The following is a 19962-nucleotide window of genomic DNA, read 5'->3' on the forward strand; positions in this document are numbered from 1 at the left end:
ATACATAATAAATACATATTTAAAAGTGTATAAAATGGAGATTGCTAAAAATGATTCTATTAATCTTTCAAAGATCCATGAATGGTTCCTTTAAATCCTATCAAACAGAACAAAGTTCATTATATTTGACAAAACACGTAAATTATTACAAGAATATTCAATCTGTGGACATGCACTTCAATCTTTCACTGTTACAATTTCAAATAAAGACTGGAACCCCATAATGGCTGTGATACCCTAGATTATAACTCTTTTGTTGTCGGTGATTGTTTTAAACTTTGAAATGGTTCATGTGCAATGCATTTCAATGAATGAAAATTTGCAGTCTATTATATTCCCTTTGATATGCTTAACATATTAAAATTGAATATTCAACACTAATTAAATGCTTTATTTAAAAACAATTTCACTAGTGTTTCTCATTTACACACGTATAAGTCTTCTTGTTTTCCATTCTTTTGGCTAATCATGAAATCACAGCTAGACAAAAATAAATGCCTTTATATTTTACATATATTTAAGGCTAGTTTTATACATCTGACTTTTGAACTTTTTTTTTCTAGGGCGCCATCATTTATAACTGACTTTGTCCCATTAGGGTAAATTATTTTTAGCAAATTGTCTGAAACTTCACACACATTCAAATGCATTTTCACTATCTAAAAAACAGTGACATGTTTTTCAAAAACATTAAAAAGCTTTACTAACAATCCATTTCATTGTGTGCTACTATATTTCACCTGGAACTCACATGTGAAAATGACAAAAACTTGACACAAATTCAGATGCAACTTCACTGCCTGGAAAGTAGTGAAACCATGTCTTATTGTTTCTTGGAATTCTAAATCAATGATTATAGCACTTTTTCAGTGTAGCCCACACTTTCCACATGTAAATTGATTTTGACCTATGATCAAATTTGGAGCATCCCTGCTTGTCAGTGTAATGAGACCAGTAGGCAATGGCATCTGATTTTTGGTTTGTAGTATGGATCACATTTTCCATGCAAACTGGCATAAGATAATGTACCAAAATGCCTAAAATCCACAACAATCTATGACTTATATTCTTCATCTCTACCCTCACTCTCACTGCTTATCCACCTTGATCTTCAGCTTCTTTCTTTCTTACTATGAACTTATTTTCTGATGCACTGCAGTCACTCTCAATAGTTTCTGGAAAAGGTACAGCTTTTCCTCTCTGTCTTCTATAAAACTTACTAACATCAACCTAAAACACAGGCAAAAAGACTATTGCACTGCCTGTCGGTACTGAACAATAGTGCCAGCTACACAGAAAATATGTATGCCCTAAAAGAATGTTGTCATTCATGCATAACGCACAGATTCTTTTGGTCTTTGAATTACTGATTTTTACAAAATGTGCATTAAAAAGGACCAAAAACATGGATGTAAAATGATATATTTTTTAAAAGTTGAATATATATATATTTATATATTGAACTCATTATGTGAGTGTAGATTTTAATTTTATTGGCTGAAGGGGAGGTCATGCGATAATACTTAACATTTTTTTGGTTGAATATTATTATTGTATTTTAAATGCAATTTCTTTGAGTCATTTATAAATGGCAATATCGCATACCCCCATAGAGGGTAAATTTGCTCCAGCTCTTCTCATTTGTAAGGGGGAATCTGTGTAACATTACATTCACACTGTGTTTTCCAAGGTTTCTCTTTTTTTTTTTCCTCCAGTACCTCAGTCTCAGACAGGCTTATGTTGCCTTTTCAAGAAAACCAGTGTAAATCCTAAGTGTAACTGCCTCAAATAAGTGCCATTCCTATCCAGAAGAGGCAGCATTTTTACGCAGTTAATTCAGGAGTGAGCGAACCCGGAAGCGGAAATTACACCAAACTGCGTTTTGAAACCGTCGTGCGTGTTTCGGACGTGTGGTGCATTTGCGAATAAAAGAAAAGAGACTTAACTTTTCAGAGTGTGTTGTTGTTGTCGTGTGCATACTAAGCTTTTTTATTATTATTTTTTTATTATTACTTTTGCATAACTAGGGACATACATGAGTGCTGTGTAGTTAAGTTAGTCTGTCTCCGCTAGCACCGAGTGTGCTAGTTGATAAAGAAGAGTTTCATTTTGAGCGCATTTACAGTAATAAGAAGTCATGGCGGATGTTACTGCCCGTAGTTTGCAGTATGAATACAAAGCGGTAAGTACCATAAGATATTTGACATCCCTTTTGAACGAATTTAATATGTTTCGATGCAAAATTTCATTATTTAGCGCACTAATGATGTTTGTTTTGGTGTGCGCGAGCTTGAACACACTGGTTGAGTTTTAAAACCTAGCTAGTTATCTGTAACTTATATACCTACGCTTAATTTTTGATTTGGTTGATCATCAGTGTGTGGTAAATGTTTAATTTAGCTTTGAATTAAATAGTTTCAGCAAAACATAAGCGCATGCAGCATGTTTGTACTTGTGATGTTTACAAATGCAGCTCACTAGGATTTGATACACACTACACAGTCATTGAACCGATTCGTGTTTCCTCCGCAGAACTCTAACTTGGTGTTGCAAGCGGACAGATCTCTGATCGACCGCACCCGCAGAGATGAGCCCACCGGAGAGGTGCTGTCTCTGGTCGGCAAACTGGAGGGGACAAAGATGGGAGACAGGAGCCAGAGAACCAAACCTCAGATGCAGGAGGAGAAGAGAACAAAGTCAGTGTGATCAGAAACTCATAGGGTTTGTTTGCATGTATTCATTGCCTGAAAGTCTTCTAAACAAAATTTGTTTGTGTGATGCAGGAGGCGAAAGAGAGATGAGGACAGACATGACATCAACAAGATGAAGGGCTTCACACTGCTGTCTGAGGGGATTGATGAGATGGTAGGAATTGTGTACAAGCCCAAGACCAAAGAGACCAGAGAAACATATGAAATCCTTCTCAGCTTCATTCAGGCAGCCCTTGGAGATCAGGTAAGATCACTGATTCTGTTTACACATGTTGTGAACATGTATTTCAAAGGTGATTACTGTGGGATCTACTGCGGATGTTCCTGCACAGTTATTAATATTCTTTCTGATAGTTATTTTCATGTTATGTAGGGATTCATTGATCATGATTTTTCATGGTCGATTCTTTAACCACATTTATTTATTTTTTTGCTCTATTACAGGTCATACTGGCCTTAAACAAAAAAAATCTGTAGCCATTTGATATTGGAGACAACCCCTGTCTTTTAATTACGATCCAAACAAAGATATTAATGGGGATGCTTTCATTTTACATTTTGAATGGAACTTTTATTGGGGGGATTATAGGGAATGTTTATTTTATTCAACATTCATGCTTTTTTATTGTTAATTGAAAGCATCGTTTTAAAGTTCTACTCACAAATAAATAATAAATATATATTTTTTTAAATTTGTGTTATGCATGTCTGCTTATGACCAAACAAAATGTTTTTATTCATGTTTGTATATGATACAGTTTGTATAAATTACACCAAATTTCCAATTAATTCCTGTAAATTCTTAAGTTTCCAACTTGGCATATTTCCAAAATTCCTCAGTTTAACTTCCCATGGAAAGTTTTACCGCCCCTTTGCAACCCTAGATGTTACGCACATGTATCATTAGCAGTTGTTTTTGAATTTAGAAAAGATTGCATAATTTCAAGATTTAAAGCAAAAAAACGAATGGTCTGTTTTTAGCTTTGTGAAGTTATGCAACATAAAAAACATATATCGGCACATAACAAAAACAGCAGACGGACTGAATGAAAATGTAAAATCACACTCTGACATTGGATGGCAATTATGTAACAGTGGCAGTATAGCTTTCTTGGGTTACTGCTGTACACAAATTTCTGCTTATAAACACCATTTTAATAAGCATTATACAGAGGTAAGAAGAAAAGAAAATGACAATACTAAAAACTAAAAAGAAACACTAAACTTAAACAATCATTTTAAATGCTACAAGTGACTTGAGGCATTTATTATAACGTAGAGTTTGAAAAATGGATATACATTTAGAGAATTAAATTATCAAATTAGTGTTTTTAAATAATAACTAAGTCAATGTTAGATAATGACAAATAACATTTACACTACCGTTCAAAAGTTTGAGGTCAGTAAGATTTTTATGTTATTTTTTGACAAAAAGGATGCATTAAATTGAAGTGACAGTAAAGACAATTATAATATTACAAAAGTTTATTTCAAATAAATGCTGTTCTTTTGAACCTTTCTATTCATCAAACTATCTTGAAAAAATTTATCAGTTTCCACAAAAATGCAATAGAACTGTTTTCAACATTGATAGCAAGGAGTGATATTTCTTCAAATCAGCATATTAGATCACGTGATGCTGAAGACTGGAGTAAAGGCTACTGAAAAATTCAGCTTTGCCATTGAAGGGAAAAAAGCCCATTTTACAATATATCAATTATAATATTTAAACTGTAACCATGTTAATATTAATGGATGTAAAAAGTGGACATTGGGTTAATGTACCACATCATAAATTGCTGTTCTTTTTCTCCACTAAGCCAAGAGATATCCTGTGTGGAGCTGCAGATGAGGTGTTGGCTGTGCTGAAGAATGACAAGATGAGAGACAAAGAGAGGAGGAGGGAGGTGGAGCAGTTGCTGGGGCCTACGGACGACACGCGCTACCATGTCCTGGTAAACCTGGGAAAGAAGATCTCTGACTATGGTGGAGACAAAGAGCTCCAGAATATGGGTAAATGTTTAGGTCCAACCTGAGTCCAAACTTTCCTCATCGTGATGTTCAGCCAGGTCACGCTTGATCTTTTCTCTTTTTGCAGATGACAACATTGATGAAACCTATGGAGTCAATGTGCAATTCGAGTCAGATGAGGAGGTGAGATTCTACATGCTGGTTGTTTATGGTCAGATTGTGCTTTTTGGCTCTTGAGGTGACATTAATGTGCATTTTGTTCAACTGCAGGAGGGCGATGAGGATCAGTACGGAGAGGTTCGGGACGAAGGCTCTGATGACAGCGAGGGAGAGGAGGCAGATGAAAGCAGCACCCTGACTGCTAATGTAAGTCACATGTCATGTGTTTCTGTACATGTCGTCATAGAGCAGGGGGTTCTCAATCAAGGGACACACTAAGGACTCTCAGCAAAATTATATAGAGTTAAACAAGCAGCCTAACATGCTCTTTTCTCCATAGCTGGGCAACACGGGCGACGTAATGATGACCAAAAAGAAAGATCTTCACCCGCGAGACATCGATGCCTTCTGGCTTCAGCGTCAGCTAAGCCGCTTCTACAATGATGCTATAGTTTCTCAGAAGAAAGCGGATGAAGTCTTGGAGATCCTTAAAGTAAGGAATGCTTGGGAATGCTCGTGTATTTGGAGACTAAGGATTGTGTGTTTATGTCTTCATTTGTGGCTGATTCATTCTTCCTTTGTTTAGACTGCCAGTGATGACAGAGAGTGTGAGAACCAGTTGGTGCTGCTTTTGGGCTTCAACACATTCGACTTCATCAAGGTCCTCCGGCAGCACAGACGAATGAGTAAGTAGATCACAATAGTTAGGACTCTGTCGGATTAAATTGATTGTGATCTCTGAGAATATGTCAGCAGTATGACTTATTGTGAACAGTTTAAAGATTTACAAGGTTTTTAGAAGCGTTGTTTCACGTTGCTCTTTTTATTTCTTGCCCTTTCCAGTCCTCTACTGCACCATGTTGGCCAGTGCTCAAAGTGAGGCTGAGAAGGAAAAGATCATGAATAAAATGGAAGCTGATCAGGATCTTTCCAAAGTTCTTTACCAGCTGCAGGAGACTGAGAAAGAGGACATCATCAGGGTCAGAACTTCCCCTCTTTTTTTTTAGTTTGTTTAGCTGAGTGTAAGATTTTAGCTGTTTAAAGAAGAATATCCATCTATAGGCTTACGATCTTCTGTTTCCTTGCAGGAGGAGCGATCTCGCCGGGAGAGAGTGAGAAAGTCTCGTGTGGATGATCTGGAGTCTATGGACATTGATCATGGAGAGGTAAATGCCACTTGAAGCTACATCTACTGCTTCAAGCCAGAATTTACAGTGTTCTTGCAATTTAAATTTTCCTGTGATCTTTGTCTCTAGCCTGTGGCCTCAAAGCAACTACTAGATCTGGAAGATCTGGCCTTCTCTCAGGGCAGTCACTTCATGGCCAACAAGCGCTGCCAGCTGCCTGACGGCTCCTTCCGCAAACAGAGGAAGGGCTACGAGGAGGTTCATGTGCCTGCTCTCAAACCCAAACCCTTTGGTGATGATGAGGTATTTATTTATTATTTAGAACTTTTTTCAAGTGGGACTAAATTGTTTGCTCTGGAAGGGATGTCTGGTTGTTTGGCTATTACATCAAATTGCCACACGAGAATAAACTACCGTTCAATGTTTTTGATTCTGTAAGATTTATAAAAAATAAACGAAAATTAAAATAAGTCTCTTATGCTCACCAATGCTCTTAAAAAAAAAAAAAACATTTTACTGACTCCAGTCTTTTGAACAGCATTTATTATTTTTTTTATTATTTTTTTTCATTTGCCCTATGTATTTTCACTTGTCTCACAAGTCTTCCTTCATTTCTCTCACAGACATTGGTGGCTATTGAGAAGCTGCCCAAATATGCTCAAGCTGGATTTGAAGGATTCAAAACCCTGAATCGCATACAGAGTAAACTCTTCAAAACTACCATGGAGACAGATGAGAACCTACTGGTTTGCGCTCCAACGGTTAGTCTACTGAAAAAGGCGCAACAGTCCAGGCGCTGACTTAAAATAAACATTACAGTTAAAAATATAATGACATAAATATTATGCAATATAGTATTTAATAAACTTAAGTTTTATATTTAACTTAGATATTTTTCCTTAAGGACATTCAGGGATTTTTGTTTTTCATCTCTTTGACCTGTAGGGTGCTGGAAAAACTAATGTTGCTCTCATGGCAATGCTCAGAGAAATTGGAAAGCACATTAACATGGATGGCACCATCAATGTTGATGATTTTAAAATCATCTACATCGCTCCCATGCGCTCGTTGGTACAGGAGATGGTGGGCAGTTTTGGCAAGGTAGGAGTACCTAACATGATGGAGAGAAAAAAAATAACCATTTTCCCCATCAGTCCTGTAATTTCTCTGCTTAATCTTATTTTCAATGGCAATAGGAAAAAACTGAAATGTATTACTAAATATAGAATTACATTTAACAAATATATATTTGTTAGGAATGTCATTTAGGAATGTCATTTAACAAATATATATTTGTTTAAAATTGTGATGAAGTATTAACATTTGTTGCTCCGTCTGCAGCGCTTGGCTAGTTATGGCATCACTGTTTCTGAGCTGACCGGAGACCATCAGCTGTGTAAGGAGGAAATAAACGCCACTCAGATTATAGTGTGCACCCCAGAGAAATGGGACATCATCACCCGGAAAGGAGGGGAGCGCACATATACACAGCTTGTGCGCCTTATGATTATTGTAAGTAATTTAGTAGTCCCAGATTTCCCTTTTCACAGATTTTTCATGTTTTTCCAAGTTAACTTGTTCTGTCATGCAGGATGAGATCCACTTGCTGCATGACGACCGTGGCCCCGTCCTAGAGTCCCTGATTGCTCGAACCATCCGCAATGTGGAGCTGACACAGGAAGATGTGAGGCTAATTGGCCTCAGTGCCACACTGCCTAACTACGAGGATGTGGCGAACTGCCTTCGTGTCGATTCATCCAAGGGACTCTTCTATTTTGACAACAGGTGAGAAATGAGAGGCTGCTGTGGAGAAATGGGAAATAATCTTCAGTTTTTGTATAATAAAGTACGTATGTTGGGCTTTTTTTTTTTTTTTTTTTTTTTTTTTTAGTTTCCGACCTGTGCCTCTGGAACAGACCTATGTAGGAATTACAGAGAAGAAGGCCATCAAGCGCTTTCAGATTATGAATGAGATCGTCTATGAGAAGATTATGGAACATGCTGGAAAGAATCAGGTGAACACGAGCACAATAAATGGACTAGTTCTTTCGCCTGAAATGTATTATACAGTTTGTTCAGTCATCTTGTCCTTATCATTTTATTTATCTCTTTTTCCCAGGTGTTGGTGTTTGTGCATTCAAGAAAGGAGACAGGAAAGACAGCCCGTGCGATCAGGGACATGTGTTTGGAGAAGGACACTCTGGGGTTGTTCCTGAGAGAGGGTTCGGCCTCCACTGAGGTTTTGAGGACTGAAGCCGAACAGTGCAAGGTCAGCTCACAACTACCATAAACGTGCTGTACATAAGATACAACCTCAAACTGATGTACACTTGAAATAAGACCCACACAGAATCTCATTCACAGCAAAATCTGCTTATTTATTAAATGTTTATTAGTTTATTACACATCTAGTGGAACTAGTGGTACCAAACTGAATGACAATAAATTATTATAGTTTAATTATAACAAAAATAAATTATTATTTGTAATATAAATTGTAATCAATTGTGGTTTAAATTATGATTGAAAATCATAATTTATAAATTGGTATGGTAAATAAATTATAATTATACTTGCAAAAATTACCATTTTTAATTATGTAATTAGAATAATAATTACCAGTTTCAAATATTCCTCTTGTCTGCCATTATTTGATAAACAGCTAGTCCCACCCCAAGATCATACCATTGTTTGAGCAAATATTATGTCCAGCAGCTAGTAGTGCAGAAAAAATTTCACCAAATTTGTTTTGTAGATTTTTCCTAAAATTTGTGCAATTAAAAGTCCCCAGATTACCTCATGTCCTGGTTGTAAGGCTGCATTTAAATTACATGGTTCAAGTGACCCAATTCCAATTCGCCCTCTCCCCCCATGTAGCACAGATTTTTTTTTTGTGTAAGCAGGAAAAAAAGCACATGAATATATTCTGATATTCTCAGATTGGTTTCAGGCCTTATTCATATGTGGAAATAAATCTGATATGAATCGGATACATGCATTTGCCATGTAAGTGGACAGATTGGATATTCTCCTGTCACTGCAAGTCGTATGTCATTGAAAAGCTACTGTGGCGAATGATGTCAACTCAGGTGGACATGGCTCAATACAATGTTTTGCTGACCTTTAAAGATGGTGTGGAAAGCAAAACTTGTATTATTTCGCCTGCCTCCAAATCGCACCTTCTTTAGCCCAGGTCCTCTTTAGCCCAGGTTTTTCCGTATCAGTACGTCTACCTCGGGTTGTTTTGTCAAGTATAGTGTAAATGCAGATATCAGATATGGGTCACTTTTTTTTTTAAAGATTGTGTAAGCTGGTTATCGAAAAAATTGGATATAGTCAACAAATTGGAATTGGGCATCAAGACCTGCAGTGTAAATGTGGCCTAACTGAACTTTGGTTTTTTTTTTTTTGTTTTTTTTTGACAGAACCTGGAGCTGAAGGATCTGTTGCCTTACGGTTTTGCTATTCACCATGCTGGAATGACCAGAGTGGACAGAACACTTGTAGAGGATCTGTTTGCTGACCGCCACATCCAGGTTAGTGCGTAACATTTAGGAATGTCAAGAACATTTCGGTTTATTTCATATTCTAAAATACAGAAGACTGAACAATGTATGTGTTTCCTAGGTATTAGTGTCCACAGCCACTCTGGCCTGGGGTGTGAACTTGCCAGCACACACTGTCATAATCAAAGGCACACAGGTGTACAGCCCAGAGAAAGGCAGATGGACGGAGCTGGGAGCCCTGGACATCCTACAGGTCAGTAGTATGTCCACACACACTTTGTGATTCGATAGGTTGTTACTTGAGGTCTATTTAACTTGACTCCCACTCAACTTTATGACGCAGATGCTGGGTCGTGCTGGCAGGCCACAGTATGACTCTAAAGGAGAGGGTATTCTGATCACTTCTCATGGAGAGCTGCAGTATTACCTGTCCCTGCTCAATCAGCAGCTGCCAATTGAGAGCCAGATGGTGGCCAAACTACCGGACATGCTCAATGCAGAGGTTGTGTTGGGCAACGTGCAGAATGTCAAGGTGAGTCTGAATGTATTGGCGTAAGTTCATTAGTCAGCCAAATTGTTTTTTATTTGTGGTCCATTTAAGGAGATTTAACCTGGGTTTTCAAACATTTTGATGAAAAGGACCCTAAAAATATGATCTGCAAGTGAGGGACCCTTTTCTAAAATATAGAATATATAAACCCTTATTATACAGTGTAGAATGAATATTAAATGTGATGATATAAAGACAACAATATTACACTAAATTAAAAAAGAAAGCTTTTATATTGTCATTTTTATTGAAGCAAGTTGATTTGTTTTATTATACATTTTACTGAATCCTATCATTAAAACATGCTTTTTATTAAGTTTTGTTACTTTGAAATGACATAGTTTTGCACATGACTAGCCTAATGTTAGTATTCCTCTGTAAGCTCAGCATCTGTTGCAGGGTTTGATCAGATTTGTTAATGTTTTTAGGATGCTGTAAATTGGCTGGGTTACACATACCTGTATGTACGGATGTTGCGAAACCCCACTCTATATGGTGTCTCCCATGACGACCGCAACATTGACCCACTGCTGGAGCGACGCAGGATGGACCTGGTGCACACAGCAGCCACTGTCCTGGAGAAGAACAACCTGGTCAAATACGACAAGAGATCTGGCAGCTTTCAGGTACACACAATTTGTCATATTAACCCCCCTTTCTAAACATCTCTGGGCACTTCCAGATGATTTTTATGCATGATCAATGCTGAGATTGTACCAGCTCGAAATCCCCAATCCAGGATAATGGTTTTCAGCAGGTCTGCCTGAACACATCAATTAAACTTTTAAATGACAGCAACAGATGTGGTTTAAATTATGTCTAATATGTTCTGTTGTAGGTGACAGACCTGGGCCGCATCGCAAGTCATTTTTACATCACCCACGAGTCCATAATGACCTACAACCAGCTGCTGAAGCCCACACTGAGTGAGATTGAGCTCTTCAGGGTGTTCTCGCTGTCCTCTGAGTTCAGAAACATTAATGTCAGAGAGGTATGTGACTTGTCTAAACAAACCAACTGAAACATCTGAACAAACTTCTACCTCTTGAATCTTAAAGACGGTATAAAGTGGAGAATAACGGCATTAACAAACATGATTGTTATGCTCTGATTGACAGGAAGAAAAACTTGAGCTTCAGAAACTGCTTGAGAGAGTCCCTATTCCAGTGAAGGAAAGCATTGAAGAGCCCAGCGCAAAGGTAAGTTTGTGTAGAAGAAATGTTATATTATAGAATATTCAATCGTATGATTTTTCTCTTAGATTCAATGTTACGTCTTTCTCAGATTAATGTGCTGCTGCAGGCATATATCTCTCAGCTCAAACTGGAGGGCTTCGCTCTCATGGCTGACATGGTCTATGTGACACAGGTGAGTGTTTAGGAAAATCAATGTTTTGTAAAATTCTCCTGTTATATAAAGGACATTTTTATTTAAAATTACAGATTTAACATTCTGTTTGATCCTACAGAGCGCTGGCAGGCTGATGAGGGCCATCTTTGAGATTGTTTTGAGCAGAGGCTGGGCCCAACTTACAGACAAGACTTTGAACCTCTGCAAGATGATCGACAAAAGGATGTGAGTTATCATACTTGTTTTGCCACGCATAAATGAGTTGTTTATCTTGCAGTGTGATATTTATGCTATTGGCTTTTTTCCATCAAGGTGGCAGTCGATGTCTCCCTTGCGTCAGTTCCGCAAGCTTCCAGAGGAGGTCATCAAAAAGATTGAAAAGAAAAACTTCCCCTTTGAGCGCCTCTATGACCTGAACCACAATGAAATTGGTGAATAGTCATTAATATGCATTGTCGTTATATCCAAATGCCATTTTATATCACTTTCTCATGATCTGAGCTTCTTAACTGTTTCAGGTGAGTTGATTCGCATGCCAAAGATGGGGAAAACTATTCATAAGTATGTCCATCAGTTCCCTAAACTGGACCTAGCAGTTCATCTGCAGCCTATCACACGCTCCACTCTGAAAGTGGAACTCACAATCACACCAGATTTCCAGTGGGATGACAAGGTCAGTCCAAAAAAAGATCAGTAAATGACTAAATAATGATATTATTATTGTTAATATTACATGAATAAAAGTTACATATAGATTAATATTAATATAAATAACAGTTGTTGATATAATGTGTATTCCAGATACATGGCTCATCTGAGGCCTTCTGGATCTTAGTGGAGGATGTGGACAGTGAGGTCGTCCTTCACCATGAGTACTTCCTCCTGAAGGCCAAGTATGCTCAGGATGAACATCTTGTGACTTTCTTTGTGCCCGTGTTTGAGCCGCTGCCACCACAGTACTTCATTCGCATAGCTTCAGACCGCTGGCTATGTAAGTTTTTATTTATTATTTTTATTTATACTTTCTACTGAATTTACTTCTGACGACAACAACTTAATACTGCATGAAATGTTACCTAACCATACTGAATATTTAAAATGCTAATTTATTGTTACTAATTGATGTAGCGACCATAGTTCAGTGTGTCGTGTTGGAGGCATTACAGTAGTCCAGAATATTTCTCTCACAGTTGATTTTTTTTTTTTCTTTTTTTTTTTTTCTTTTTCTCAAGCATGTGAGACGCAGCTGCCAGTTTCATTTCGTCACCTAATCCTGCCTGAGAAATATCCTCCTCCTACTGAGCTGCTGGACCTGCAGCCTTTGCCCGTGTCCGCTCTGAGAAATGCAGCCTTCGAGAGCCTCTACCAGCAGTTTCCCTTTTTCAACCCAATCCAGACCCAAGGTACCTGTCCTTGTGGCCCTCCAAGACTGTTATACTTGATTGAGAACTTCCTTCTAAATTAAACTGATCTTGTTTTCCTCAGTGTTCAATGCGGTGTACAACAGCGACGACAACGTCTTTGTTGGTGCCCCCACGGGCAGCGGGAAGACCATATGTGCAGAGTTTGCCATTCTTAGGATGCTCCTACACAACTCAGAGGGCCGCTGTGTCTACATTACACCCATGGAGGCTCTGGCCGAACAGGTATAGCCTTTATGGAAATAAATGTAATGCTGTAAAAGTGTCTGTAGTTCAACTTAAGATAAATTCAAGAAATTGATGAAACAAGGATGTGATTGTCATGATTCACACATTATTATTTTTGTACAGGTCTTTGTTGACTGGCACCAGAAGTTCCAGGATACTTTGAATAAGAAGGTTGTCTTACTCACCGGTGAGACAAGCACTGACCTAAAGCTTCTGGGTAAAGGCGACATCATCGTCAGCACCCCAGACAAGTGGGACATCCTTTCCCGTCGCTGGAAACAGAGGAAGAATGTGCAGAACGTTAGCCTCTTCATAATAGACGAGGTTCATCTCATTGGAGGTGACAACGGAGTAAGTGTTTGTTTTTATTTTCTAATTTGTTAGCACCAAGAATGAGCTGTTCCTCAGAGATCACTGTTTTTTGTTGTTTGAATCCTTTATTTCTTATTTCTGTGTATCTCTTGTAGCCTGTGTTGGAGGTGATTTGCTCCAGAATGAGGTACATTTCCTCTCAGATTGAACGGCCCATCCGTATCGTGGCTCTCAGCTCCTCTCTGTCCAATGCTAAAGATGTGGCCCACTGGCTCGGCTGCAGTACCACAGCCACCTTCAACTTCCACCCCAATGTCAGGCCAGTTCCTCTGGAGCTTCACATCCAGGTCAGTCTGAAGCTCTCGTAACTTTGTTTCATCTACATGCACAATCTTTACCCTGTTCTTCTGTTTACATTTGAAGTTTTAATCCTCTCGCCTACTTTTCCCCTTCCTCAGGGCTTCAACGTGAGTCACACACAGACTCGTCTGCTGTCCATGGCAAAACCTGTTTATCACGCCATAATGAAACACTCCCCATCCAAGCCAGTGCTGGTGTTTGTGCCATCAAGACGCCAGACTCGTCTCACCGCTATTGATATCCTCACCTTCTGTGCTGCTGACGTGGTGCCACAAAGGTGCTGGAAGAAGATCTATATCATATTCAGACATTAAATACACTCTTATTTGGTCAGCTTTAGTCCTGGGTCCTATCGGGAATCTTATATCCAGCCTTCTTTTTGTCCTTGCAGGTTCCTTCACTCAACTGAGAAGGATTTGGCTCCATTTATGGAGAATCTCTCTGATGCTACACTGAAGGAGACCCTCTCTAATGGGGTGGGGTACCTTCATGAGGGCCTTTCACCTACAGAGCGCAGGATTGTGGAGCATCTCTTCATTTCCGGTATGACGCATGGAACCTAGGCCCGGTTTCACAATTAGGGCTTAGACTAAGCCAGAATTAGGCCTTAGTTCAATTAGGTAGGGTATTTAAGTAGCTTTTATAAATGTACCCTAGAAAAAAACATCACTTGTGTACATCTTGAGTTGAGATAAAACAATGGTTCTGACGTATTTTTAAGAGATGTCATTGCAAGTTATTTTCAGTTAAAACGGCTCAAACATGCATTTTAGAGTAGGACTAGCTTAAGCCTTGTCTGTGAAACCGGGGGCTAATGTTTTAGTTTACATTCATAATGTGTTCAGGCCAGTTTTGACCTGGAAGAGATGCATAAACTTCCAAAAAAAAGGAAAATGCTAAATTTTTAATATGGTTGTTTTGTTTTGTTTTTTTAGAGAGAACCATTTTAAAAAGTTACACCTTTTGTTCATTACAGATGTTTTTTTTTTTTTCTTTGTTTTCCATCTATGAGTTAGTTTTGACTCTATACTTGAGAAACAAGTAAAATTATTTTATACATCTCACACACACATTTGGGACTGAATTCTGGTTATAAACATGAATATGTACACCTATTAATGAACTAATTGAGCATAAAAAAAATGTATCCTCTTTTTCATCTTAAAGTGAAAGCTTAGGCTAGTAAAAATTAATACATTTGTTTGATAACATTCCAGAGTAATTTTGAAGATTTGTTAGAAAATAAATATGTAGGTTTTTAAAATTTGGGCTGTTTTTGATCAGTCATGAGCTATAAAGGAATTCAATTAAATCCAATTAAGAGTTAAATGGTTAGTTCACCCAAAAATTTAAATTGTCATTAATTACTTGCCCTCATGTCGATCTAAACCCGTACCAAATTAATACTTTCAAGGCCCAGAAAGACATTGTTAAAATAGTCCATGTGACTACATTGGTTCAACCTAAATGTTATGAAGCGACGAGAATACTTTTTGTGCACAAAAATCAAACAAAAATGACTTTATTCAACACAAATTTTGGTAAAACTATCACCATATCATATATACACAGAAATGCAAAAGGTCTTCTCCTGACAGTAAAATAAGCAACTATAAACTTATAAAAAGGTCCAGTCATGAAAATAAAAAATTAAGTGTTATACAGAAAATCTTAAAACATACAATGGTCATACCGCCCAGCACTACTCACATTCCATTGGGTACAACTGGACCCAGGATTTTGAATGCTTTATGAGGTTAATCGAACAATTGATTAAAGTGTGTCTGAGCTAAAAGAAGTGTTGCCCCCCTCTGCTCTCTCATGCCAGGTGCCATTCAGGTGATGGTGGCATCTCGCTCTCTCTGCTGGGGCACTAACATTTCTGCCCACCTGGTGATTGTCATGGACACGCAGTACTACAACGGTAAAATCCATGCGTAAGTAGTTTTTCATCCTTAGTGGCCTCAAACAACTAAGGTCATCACCAATTGTTACACTGTGCTTGTGGGTTGCTCATGAATGCCTTTCTCTGATTTAGATACGTGGACTACCCAATCTATGATGTGCTCCAGATGGTAGGAAAGGCAAACCGTCCTCTCCAGGATGACGAGGGTCGCTGTGTCATCATGTGTCAAGGGTCCAAAAAGGTAAAGCTTACGCTAAACCACACATTTTCTTGACTTAAGTTTGGTTAGTCTCTTGTCGGCTTCACCGTTGTTGATTGCCTCTTAATAATTTTAAACATCCTTGTTCTTTAGGACTTCTTCAAGAAGTTCCTTTACGAACCTCTGCCTGTCGAGTCTCACCTGGACCACTGTCTTCATGACCATTTTAACGCTGAAATTGTGACCAAGACGGTGGAGAACAAACAGGACGCCGTGGACTACCTGACATGGACGTTTCTGTACCGCCGCATGACCCAAAACCCCAACTACTACAATCTGCAGGGTGAGGAAACGCAGTACCTTTAAATGACTACAGATCTTCACTACAGCAGGACAAATGACCTGTCATTCAAAATCGAAACCTCATGCTGCAGAATTTACTATTTGTGACATCAGTAGCACATGCAAAAATAGTTGATTTCAGTGTATTTTAGGTACTTTTTTTATGCATCAGAGAATAAAATCTTTTCATGTTCCAGGAATGTCTCATCGTCACCTGTCGGATCATCTCTCTGAGCTGGTGGAAAACACCTTGCAGGATCTGGAGCAGTCCAAGTGCATCAGCATTGAGGATGAGATGGATGTGGCACCTCTGAATCTGGGCATGATCGCAGCCTACTATTACATCAACTACACAACTATCGGTGAGGACTCATTCGGTTTAATACACTTCTTTGAGGTTGTGATGAAACTGAAGCAACATATCTTTTCTTCTGTATAAGAATCAATATTGGTTCATCAAAGTGAAGGTGAAGAAATCAATTTCGACTTTCTAAAACCATTTTGGCCAAAAATTGTTTTTGTTTTTTTTTTTTCTTCTGGGGTTGCTGAAATGTGCTGCTTAATTGTCTTGTCGCTGATATATCTCTTATCTGTTTGTCTTCTCTCCAGAGCTGTTCAGTATGTCCCTAAATGCCAAGACAAAGGTTCGTGGCCTCATCGAGATCATCTCCAATGCTGCGGAGTATAAAAACATTCCAATCAGGCATCACGAAGACACCCTGCTGCGGCAGGTAAAAAAACAAAACAAAACAAAACAACTTTCCATTATTGACTGAGTCTAATGTGAACTCTTAGAATAAGCAGACTGCGTCAGATCTCTGGTAACCGCTCTTTGACTTTTGCAGCTGGCTCAGAAAGTGCCTCATAAGCTGAACAACCCCAAGTTCAACGACCCTCATGTGAAGACCAACCTGCTGCTCCAGGCCCATCTGTCCCGCATGCAGCTGAGCGCAGAGCTCCAGTCAGATACTGAAGATATCCTCAGCAAGGTGAGGGGAAACTCTTTGAGCACACAGTGAATCTGGTTCACAGCTCAAAAAGGACCGCATACACAAATTAAAATACATAATTGAATGCATCATGTATTTATATTATTTTTTTAATTGCATGTTTATTTTGTTTTTTGCATAGGCTAACAGTCAAAAGTTTAGAATAATGTTTTACAAAGAAATCTCATGCTCAACAAGGCTGGATTTATTTGATTAAAATACAGTAAAAACTATTTGTTTTTATTGTGAAATACTATTACAGATTAAAACAACTGTTTTCTATTTGAATATATTTAAAAAAATATAATTTATTTCTGTGATGCAAAGCTAAATTTTCAGCATCATTACTCCAGTCTTCAGTATCACATGATCCTTCAGAAATCATTATCAAAGTTATCTATTATTAATATTATTATTAGTGCTCAATTATTAAAAATGGTTATCAATCTTTGACATTATTCCAAACTTTTGACAAGTAGTGTTTATATATGTACATTTTTCATTAAATGATTATATATTCAAGTAGGACATAAGTGCTCATTTTGTTAATTTCAAATGCAATGTTTCATAAGTAGTTCTTCTCTTGCCTGTATTTTTAGGCGGTGCGGCTGATCCAGGCATGTGTGGACGTGCTCTCCAGTAACGGCTGGTTGAGTCCAGCTTTGGCTGCCATGGAGCTGGCTCAGATGGTCACACAAGCCATGTGGTCCAAAGACTCTTACCTCAAACAACTACCCCACTTCACTTCTGAACACATCAAGCGCTGCACGGACAAGGTGAGATTTGAATCTGAGTGGGTTGGGGATCATCTAAACAATGAACATTGTCATTTGGTTGTCTGTCTTAACTCTTTTGTTGATGCATTTAGGGTGTGGAGAGCATCTTTGACATCATGGAGATGGAAGATGAGGACCGCACTGGTCTTCTACAGCTTTCAGATGTACAAATGGCCGACGTGGCACGTTTCTGTAACCGCTATCCCAACATTGAGCTCTCGTACGAAGTGGTTGACAAGGAAGACATCAAGAGGTATGAGCTGAAATCAAATTCAAAGGGCTTCAATTGAAACACTTGACACCTTGTGTGGGTGTACAAACCCAGCCATTCTTACCATTGATCTCTTTTCTGAAGATATTCATTTATTTTCTTGTGCTCACAGTGGAAGTCCAGTGGTCGTCCAAGTGCAGTTGGAACGAGAAGAGGAAGTCACAGGGCCTGTCATTGCTCCTCTGTTCCCACAGGTGAGTGTCTACTGACAAACCCTAGGGCTGTGCGATTAATTGTAATTGATTTGGTATCAGTTTCGGCTTCCAACGATTATGAAAACAAAAATAATCAACGTAAAATAATTATTGTGCTGCTGCTGCACAGCCGTGCACTTTCGTTTCTTCCTAAGCCAAACTTAACATCCAAATCAGTCTACTGTTACTAAACTGCGGGTAGTGCTTGATACTAAACAGTGTTATTAAAAGCGCATTAAGCCGCAAAAGAATACTGTTCACCAGGCGGCCTCCTGTGTGCACACTATTAGACGGGGCGGAACGTGCATAAGCAAACTATACTGTGGCCATTGGATACGTGCCTAAATGGTCAGATAGCATACACACAAAAATGCCTTTGATCACTTTGACCCACCAATAATCGGGATTTCAGTATTGCCCAAAATAATCAATTATGATATTTGCCATAATTGAGCAGCCCTAATAATCCCTATAAATGCACTACCCTTAAAGTTTGGGGTTGGTAGGATTAGTTTTATTTTTAAAGTTTGTTCAACCAAGGTTGCATTTATTACATTAAAAATAACGTTTTAACTTTTTAGTAAAATATTACATTATAAAATAACTTTTCTATTTTAATATACATTTAAAATGTAATTTTTCCTGTGATGGCAAAGCTGAATTTTCAGCATCATTACTGCAGTCTTCAGTGTCACATGATGCTTCTGAAATCATTCTTATATGATGATTTGGTGCTCAAGAAACATTAAATATTATTGTAAATGTTGAAAACAGTTTGTTGCGCTGTTTAATATTTTTGTGGAAGCTGTGATGTTTTTTCAGGTTTCTAGAAATTTCAAAAGAACAGTATTTGTTTGAAATTTTTGAAACGTCATGTCGCTTTTGATTTAAGACTGGAGGCATGTTTGCTGAATAAAAGTATGTTTTTCAAAAAAAGAACCGATCCCAAATTAAGCAATTATGTAACATCTTTACCACTTACAAATAGTTGATCTTGTTTTGAGTTTTGGACCTACAGTATTCACTTTTTTTATGTTTGTGCAGAAACGTGAAGAAGGCTGGTGGGTTGTTATTGGAGACCCCAAGTCGAACAGCCTCATTTCAATCAAGAGACTAACTCTTCAACAGAAGGCCAAGGTGAGTCCTGCTTTGATGTCAAAGGCAGTAGTACATTATTCCAGGTTTTGTAGTATTAAAAAAAAAAAATGGAGTGGAAGTTGTGAGAACTCTGTTAGTGACAATGTTTTTTTTTTTCTTCCCACAGGTAAAACTTGACTTTGTGGCACCTGCTGTTGGTGTGCACAACTACACGCTGTACTTCATGAGTGATGCCTACATGGGCTGTGACCAGGAATACAAGTTCAGTACGGACGTTAAGGAAGCAGACAGCGAGGGAGACAGTGACAGCGATTAATCCGAGATTAGTCGTACTGGACGGTTATACTGTCATGTTAAAGCAGCTTAAGTGTTTTTATAGATATTTTTGAGGATTATTATGACTGTTTAATGCATTGTGATTTAAATAAATAAACATGTACATTGGAGATTTTGTTTTGCACCGTTTTATTAAAAGGTCATCAGATGAAACTA

At 38.2% G+C, this 19962-nt stretch overlaps 1 protein-coding gene across 1 annotated transcript; it reads left to right on the forward strand.

The window, feature by feature from the left end:
* The first annotated feature begins 1866 nt into the window (after positions 1–1866).
* On the forward strand, positions 1867–19924 carry snrnp200 (small nuclear ribonucleoprotein 200 (U5)). Its single transcript, XM_067394857.1, has 45 exons — positions 1867–2182; positions 2533–2696; positions 2784–2955; positions 4532–4724; positions 4810–4865; positions 4953–5048; positions 5182–5334; positions 5428–5527; positions 5685–5821; positions 5930–6007; positions 6098–6271; positions 6592–6729; positions 6914–7069; positions 7310–7480; positions 7560–7753; positions 7860–7983; positions 8088–8237; positions 9394–9504; positions 9596–9727; positions 9818–10006; positions 10453–10650; positions 10863–11015; positions 11143–11223; positions 11309–11392; positions 11493–11599; positions 11687–11805; positions 11893–12047; positions 12176–12365; positions 12607–12777; positions 12860–13020; positions 13147–13374; positions 13491–13682; positions 13794–13972; positions 14087–14238; positions 15524–15632; positions 15734–15842; positions 15954–16143; positions 16340–16504; positions 16752–16873; positions 16988–17131; positions 17731–17907; positions 18000–18160; positions 18291–18372; positions 19417–19509; positions 19637–19924. Exons 1-45 carry the CDS (start codon positions 2138–2140, stop codon positions 19784–19786), a joined length of 6405 nt encoding a protein of 2134 aa, XP_067250958.1. The 5' UTR covers positions 1867–2137; the 3' UTR covers positions 19787–19924.
* Positions 19925–19962: the final 38 nt, after the last annotated feature.

Source organism: Chanodichthys erythropterus, chromosome 9 (assembly GCF_024489055.1).
Source record: "Chanodichthys erythropterus isolate Z2021 chromosome 9, ASM2448905v1, whole genome shotgun sequence".
NCBI lineage: Eukaryota > Metazoa > Chordata > Actinopteri > Cypriniformes > Xenocyprididae > Chanodichthys > Chanodichthys erythropterus.